At 38.1% G+C, this 7,559-nt stretch overlaps 1 protein-coding gene across 1 annotated transcript; it reads left to right on the plus strand.

The window, feature by feature from the left end:
• Positions 1-1,093: 1,093 nt before the first annotated feature.
• SOSTDC1 (sclerostin domain containing 1) lies at positions 1,094-5,868 on the plus strand. The gene is made up of 2 exons (XM_054018466.1): positions 1,094-1,484; positions 3,918-5,868. The coding sequence occupies exons 1-2, from the start codon at positions 1,157-1,159 to the stop codon at positions 4,331-4,333; spliced, it is 744 nt and encodes a 247-aa protein (XP_053874441.1). The 5' UTR covers positions 1,094-1,156; the 3' UTR covers positions 4,334-5,868.
• The last annotated feature ends 1,691 nt before the right edge of the window (positions 5,869-7,559 follow it).

Here is a 7,559-nt window from a genome sequence, read left to right on the forward strand (position 1 = left end):
CATTTTGGGGGTCCCCCTGTCGTTGGGAGCCCCGTGCACTGCATGGTGTGATTCATGGTAAATCCGCTCCTGAGTGTGAGTTAAGAATCTGACCACTAATGTGTTACCCTTTGTGTCATCTGACTTCCTGTGGGGCTGTTGTGTTATTTCCCCCGCGAAAAAGTTTGCTAGTAAAATATTGTAGGTTTTAAATATCAGTAACTCTAGTTTTATTTGTAATGAATACCAAATTCACCACTGATGTAAACAGGAATTGGTTTCATTGGAATTACCCCAGTTTATACAAGCAGTTGAGTTTGGGCCATAGCTTTATGTTCAGGATTTTATGGAAAATGAGTAAGTATAAGATACAAGCAAAATGTTGTGTGTCAAAATAAGGATTATTCTTTCCTCTGTGTAATAATTTAATATTATATGAAAAATATATTTACATTTAAAAAAATGTTTTACTCTTTTAGCCAGTCTACTAAACAAAACGAGGTGAGTCTGGTGAATGAGTATAATGCAGATCTGTGAATATGGATGATTGTACTGAGAAGCCTGGAGGAACTTCTTATTACCCAGGGTGACACAGAACTATATTCTTGTAACTCTCTGCACACGGAGAAGCCAATACTCCCCTAACACAAGCAGTTTCTCTAGCAATGATCCATGTTGATAAAAGCTGCATTATTTAAATCTATCTGGGGGGAACTTTACATTTCCCACAGTATATTTTTTGAAAAGACTTATTCTTAATAGCTAAAATGTGTGTAACTTGTATATTTTCTGTAATATTTTCATTCTTTACATAGCTGGCCAGTTCTCCCAAAGGCACATTGTAGGAGAGGGAATAGCAACTGTGTATAAGAGGAAAAAGACAGACACCCAGTTACACTTTGTTTCAATCGCATCACACAAAAATCCTAGATATGCAGGGGACTTGGAATGGCAGAACAGAGCCTGCAGTCTCTACCTCAGTCTGCCTGCTACCATACAGTTCACAGTTTCCTGACACCCTCAAAGCCCCAACTAGGAATCCTGCAATTAGTGTAAGCAGACTCCTCCTTTACTGCAGTCTTCTTTTCGATTGGTAAAATGTCTTTGAGGGCTCATGTAGGGATCCCACCCCTTCTCTATGTTTTCATTCTGAATCAATCCACAACTTTACACCTGCATGAGTGCCAAGCCTCTGTGGATATATAAGGGAAACCTTCAAGAGGCATTTCAGAGTTACAGGAAAGAAGCTGAAGAAAAGGAATTCACCCAGCGCGGTCAGACAGAAACCGAACCAACCATGATTCTCCTCCCTGCCATTCACTTCTCCGGCTTTCTCCTAGCTTGCGTCTTCATGAAAAGCTGTTTGGCTTTCAAGAATGATGCCACAGAGATCCTTTATACACATGTGGTCAAACCTGTTCCAGCGAGCCCTAGCAGCAACAGCACGCTGAACCAAGCCAGAAACGGAGGCAGGCATTACGGCAACACTGGATTAGATCGTAACAGTAAGTGTTTAACTTTTAGCGTCTCCCATCCCTTGCTTCACTTATTGCAGGGTGGGTTTATGCCTAATCGATGTAACCCTACTTTTCTTTTGGCACTCATGTCCAGTTTTCAGGAAGAATCATGCATTTGTCAATGAGCACATTTTCCTAGGCAGTGATCCTTGAGAGGGGTAATTTAACAAAAACCTGCTGGATTTGTTACTACCCAGAGTACACACTCAGTATGGCATTCTGGCTTTGCCTGAACACGCTTTATCCCTGCAGGTTCCTTCCATCACCCTGGTGATACGTCAAGGAAAATAAAATCTAAACTTAAATCTAAGGAAGGAAAATATGTTCTGTTAGTTCTTTACTCCCTCTGGACACACACCGACCAACTTCACCCTCAACTTGTATGGGGCATCACGTGATTAACTGTATCTCAGATTCAGTCATTTAAACTGGGAACTCAGTTTTTGATGCTGCTGCAGTAGAAAAGAGGAGGAAGGTAAAGAAAATGGGGGAAATGACATTTTAAATGTGCTCACTTTCTTAGCTCACTCACTCTGGCTTTCAGTGTAGTAGTGTGTAGGTACAGCATCCTGTCTGGGCTGCTTCAGAAATGTAACTCTTCCAGACAAAAAGCTTTTGATTTTGTTCCAGATTTTTGTTTTTCACTTCCTGGTTTAGCACTTACCTGCTTAACGCCTCTAGCAAAAGTAAACAAACAGGTTCACAACCTACCTGTGATCTCTGCTCCAACTTACTTTTTTTTTTAATGTTATGAGATTTTCTCCTCCCTGCTGAATTATATGTATAAAGGGTCCGAGAGATACTCTGTGGATTTGGTTTCTGGCTTGATCCCTTCCCTCCCATCCCCACTTCATTAAGTTAAAATGAAAAACCGACCCAAATTCATTCAGTAAGAACAGCGTCATTGATGGAAAGCAAAGGCAAAAACTGATGGCAATATCGTTCAGCAAAGGCAAGATGTGTCAGCTTTTATGAATATGGGTGGTTTAACTGCACAGGAAATGTCTCGTCATTCTGAGATTACTGGAGCAGCCCAGGAGGTATTCATTGTCAATGAACTGTCACTACGGAAAAGCTGAACCTGTATATACATAAAAACAGAAGGCAAGACAAATCAAAGCTGTGATCAGCTGCTTCCAGGTACATTCCTGAGCGCAGCTGCAGGGAAGAAGGCGAGCTTGAATCATTCAGGCGAGTCAAGCAGTCTAGAAACCAGTCCTTTTGTAAATCATCTATCCAGAACAGTCTTCAAATTCCTAATCCCCCTGACTGTGCACCTTGCAAGCAGTGGGGAAAGGGACAAGGAGAAATTGTTGTCTTAACTCAATGTCTCTGATTAGAGTTTGATTCAAAAACCAAACCAAAACAGAAGCATCTTGTAACTAATGAGGTGAGGTACCTTCAAACCCTTTTATTTGTACTCTAAGGTATTTCTATTTTTAAAAGCATCAATTGTGAGCGCGCCCTCTTGTATAATATGTGTACAATCTCCATTGTACATTTCCTTGAGAAAGAGGAAGAGAACAGCCAGTGACGGATTGCATATTATATTACCTTCATGTCTCAGTGTAATTACTGAACTAAACAGTTGTGTTTATTGCAGTGAGCAGAGCTGCACATAATAGCAGGTACAAACATGCCTATATTTGCAGCTCTCACCTTTATGCCATGTTAGCTTACCTAGAGAACTAAAAAGTTGCCTCAGGATTTGCAGTATTACCTCTATTAGGTATAAGAAGTACTGTATAAGGAATAAAGCACATATTCATATGTTATCCTTAAGGCAAAATGACCAGTGTACATGGTTAAAAAATTGAACATCACATGCAAAACACAATTTTCAAAGACTTACAACTTTTATTATTTATAAAACAGTTTTTCTTCAGAACACTAGCCTTCACTGGAGACTAAATCCATAACAAATATGAAGTTTTAAAATAAAACAATTCTTTATTCAAATGCATTAGAATATTTTCTAAAATCCTAAAAACACTATTTTTCACACTAACGGTCAAACAGAGTTTTACCAAACATCAGAGAGCAAATTCCTTCTAAGAACAAGCAAGAGACATTTCAGCCCCAGGGCATTTTTTTCCTCCATGCATCTGACCAAGGGGGTTTAGAATAAAATTGCCTCCTCTACTGCGACTATATAGCTCCTGCAGTGCTATGACATAAATATCATTATTTGTATTGTGATAGCACCTAGAGGCCCCCCATCATGGATCAAGGCCCTATTGTGTTAGGCACTTTATACATATATAATTACAAGATCATCCCCAAAAGCTTATATAGTCTAAGCCTCTGTCATCAATTGCTATGCATGCTGTGATCATTTGAAAATGAGTTGGAGTTTGAAGGTTGGCTTAGGAAATCTTTTCTTTATGAGTCTCAATGTTCATTATTCTGTGCGTTCTGCAGATCGCGTTCAAGTTGGCTGCCGGGAACTGAGATCCACCAAGTACATTTCAGATGGGCAGTGTACCAGTATAAATCCTCTGAAAGAGCTTGTGTGTGCTGGTGAGTGCCTTCCTTTGCCAGTGCTCCCCAACTGGATTGGAGGAGGTTATGGAACCAAGTACTGGAGCAGAAGGAGCTCCCAAGAGTGGAGATGTGTCAATGACAAAACGCGCACACAGAGGATCCAGCTCCAGTGTCAAGACGGAAGTACAAGAACCTACAAAATAACTGTGGTCACGGCCTGCAAATGCAAGAGGTACACCAGGCAGCACAACGAGTCCAGCCATAATTTTGAGGGAACCTCTCAGGCAAAGTCCACCCAGCATCACAAAGAGAGAAAAAGAGCCAGTAAATCCAGCAAGCACAGCTCAAGTTAGAAGTCAGGCAACCCTTCCCCCAAAACTGAACTCATCTGTAACCATCTTCTTTACAGATCTGACTGCTTAAAAGACAAGTCTGCCATTGCTGTGTTCTCACTTGATGGTGCATTGCTTTGATCAAGCTCAAAACGGCATTCTGTGCATATGGACCTTTTTGGTGATTTTCCAAATGCTCCAGATGGGCAGTACCACAAGCCTTCCAATCCCACACAATGAAGTCTTACATTTTTTTGAGGTGTGGAGGCAAAGAATTGTCCCTATGAACATTCACTGAAATTTTATTTTTTAGAAAGGTGCTTTGTTGTGAATTTTCACAGGAACAGTTGATTAGCAAATGTCTCTTGCCTTCCGAATAATATTTTATGAACTTTTGACACATCTGCTTAAAAGCAGCAACCAGTAACTGTTGTCAGTTTCATTCTAACAAAACAATACCTTGCATGCTGATCTTTTTCTTCTATCTACCCAAAACTAAAATATGCATGGCAGCAATTGAAAAGTAAAGCTGAATAAACTATTTATTTGTCACTGTAATTATTTAATGAGCTTTTTACATGTAATTTTTTTTCAAAATGTTCATCTTATGTTTTATAGCTTTTTTTCCATGTATCAAAGTATTTTCCTATGATTTGTGACTGGATTAGAATATACATTTTGTAGATAATGTGAAATAGATGTTTTAGCATTCTTGGTACATATATATATATATATATTTCATTCTGAACATTAATAGTTTTGGGTTTTATTTTGCAAGTAACATTTTAAAAACTAATTTGTACATCATAAGCTCTGTATTATTTTTGTTTAAAGTGTGCAATCAAAAGATAGATATGAATTCCTTTCAAATTCATCTGTTTCTCTCTCACACACTTTTTTTTTTAAACAAAATAAACTGCTATAAAGATATATCGTCTTTGGGGTTCTAACATGTATGAAAAGGCACACATTTTTGACCAATCATGGCATGCAATCTAATAAAGTGGGATGTTTTACACTACTTGATTTAAGGCAAGTGCCATAAAAAGTCTGGCAGCAATATTTAGCATAAAAATAACCTTTCAATGGATTCCTTTGGCTTGTAGAAATCTTATGTGACCATCTAACAGCTGGTGCTTATTAGTAGTCCAAACCAGGCTCATATTTAACAATTCTCAATGTGTACATTGTAGAAAATAAATATATATTTGGGAGGTTTTACAAGCTCATAAAACCACCCCAATTTATTTATATTTTTCCATTAATGATTATCAAGTTACAAACTTATGGTTAAAATAGTAATCAATATAATCTTTCTTCTAAACACAATTTAATCCTGCACATTATTCACCAAATGTTGCAAAATATGTTGTAAGCAGTCAATTTTTCAACATAGACTGGGAATCATCTGTTGTTCATCATTCCGACTGTATTAAGATTGAGATGATTTTCATCAATATTTGTACTCAATGGTTACTCTGTACTGGGGTAAACAGTAAGGGCTAGATTCCCCAACCTGCTGCATCGTTCTTAACTGGTAGCATTTTACACCCTCTTAGCACTGATGTAAATGGCTATCCAAGGAACAGGGCAATGGAGAATCTGGCCCTAATAAATGTATGCTGTACAAAACTCCTCTTTGACAGAATATTTCTATCAGTCCACCTTACATTTTAAATAAATAAGGCCCAAGAACCGTATTGTGCCACCATTTTTAAAGCAGAACTCCTCACTGGTTATTAATGAAGAGCTCTGTTTAAAAATGCATGCCACAATTTGGCTGCTAGGAAACCAAATTTTAATGACACATTGAAAAAGTCTTTCTAATTACATTTGCTTCCCCTTACCTATTTTTTTAAGAACACATATGAAAGTAATATTATGTATGAGAAAAAAAGGGAAAATGTTCTTGTAGTTGTGCTTTTCTTCCTATGGTGTTATCACCTTGACTTTGGAAATGGAAAGAGAAAAAGATGAAATCTATCATCCTATAGAACACACAGCATTATATATTTAAGGAAAAAATACATAAGTTAATAACCCACATTGTTTTCTTTAAATTAACTTTGGGAGATCATGGAAATGCCAGACTAATTGGCCTGGAGTCTGAGGACCTGAATCTCATTTATACCAAACCTCTGCACACCACTCTGGCAGATTAAATAATCCTTCATTTACATCCAATTTAAGGCCCCTACACTCTAAAACCCCTTTACACCATTCTTGTAATGTAAATGAGAAAATGTTTTCCCACAAAACACATATAATCTGGGCAGCATTATATCATGCTTCACCATGCCTTCCTGCTAAGGGGTCTCAACCTTATTAGGAAGAACCACCTCTAGCACTGAGAGGGTAGTTCAGTCTCCATTCAAATTCAGTCTTTGTCTTCTTCACCATATCTACACAAGGACAATGGCTCTTTGCTGACAGTGTTGTCAGCAACCGATCTCCATTGGGTCCTACCCAATTGATGCTTAAAATGTGTAGACAGGAAAAACCATACCCAGCAAATGTCTGGCATTATGGTCTATCAAGTTTTTAACACCCTTTTTGTAATGATGTTGAAAATTATTTTATTCTAGCAGCTAAACTATTTTCAGGACCAGTTTAGTGGGGGGACAAGGAGGTCTTGTGTAGACAGGACCAAAAAGTTAAGTGTCTTTTGTTATTGCACAGGTTTTGGTCATGTGGAGACTAGGAACTAAATGAAAACCATCAACACATTTCACAGGGGACACAAATAGCCATCAATCACTACATGCAGCCAACACAAACAGGTTGTGTGTGTTCTATTATCTATTCCCTGATCAATTGAGTTACTAATCCATTAAACAGAAGAAGGATGGTCTTGTGGTTGAAACTGGGCTGAGATTCTAGCAATTGACGGTCAATTCCAGGTTTTAGAATCACAGAATCTGGTTACTCATCAATTAAGTCAATGCGACTAATCAAGAGATAAAATGCTACTTAACATGAGTGAGGGTGGGAAAATCTGGACCTTGATTTCCTTTCCTATCTCACAGGAATGTTGTATGACAAATCTATAAATATGCTGAAGGGGCTCTCATAGATTAAAACCCCAAGATAGATCAAATCCAAGTCTTTAACATAATACAGAATTTATCTTCTTTCATCTTTATGAGTAAGGCTATTCCAAATGCCAACAAATGTATCCATTCTTCACACTAATCTTTAGACATTTAGGGCTTGTCTACATGGCACAGCAATCCACACTAGAAGAGCA

The sequence above is a fragment of the Malaclemys terrapin genome, chromosome 2, assembly GCF_027887155.1.
Source record: "Malaclemys terrapin pileata isolate rMalTer1 chromosome 2, rMalTer1.hap1, whole genome shotgun sequence".
NCBI classification, from domain to species: domain Eukaryota; kingdom Metazoa; phylum Chordata; order Testudines; family Emydidae; genus Malaclemys; species Malaclemys terrapin.

Coding starts and splice junctions, on each gene's coding strand:
- SOSTDC1 (XM_054018466.1), top strand. CDS start 1,157: ATGAGTGCCAAGCCTCTGTGGATATATAAGGGAAACCTTCAAGAGGCA. Junction 1,485..3,917: donor CACTGGATTAGATCGTAACA/GTAAGTGTTTAA, acceptor TGCGTTCTGCAG/ATCGCGTTCAAGTTGGCTGC.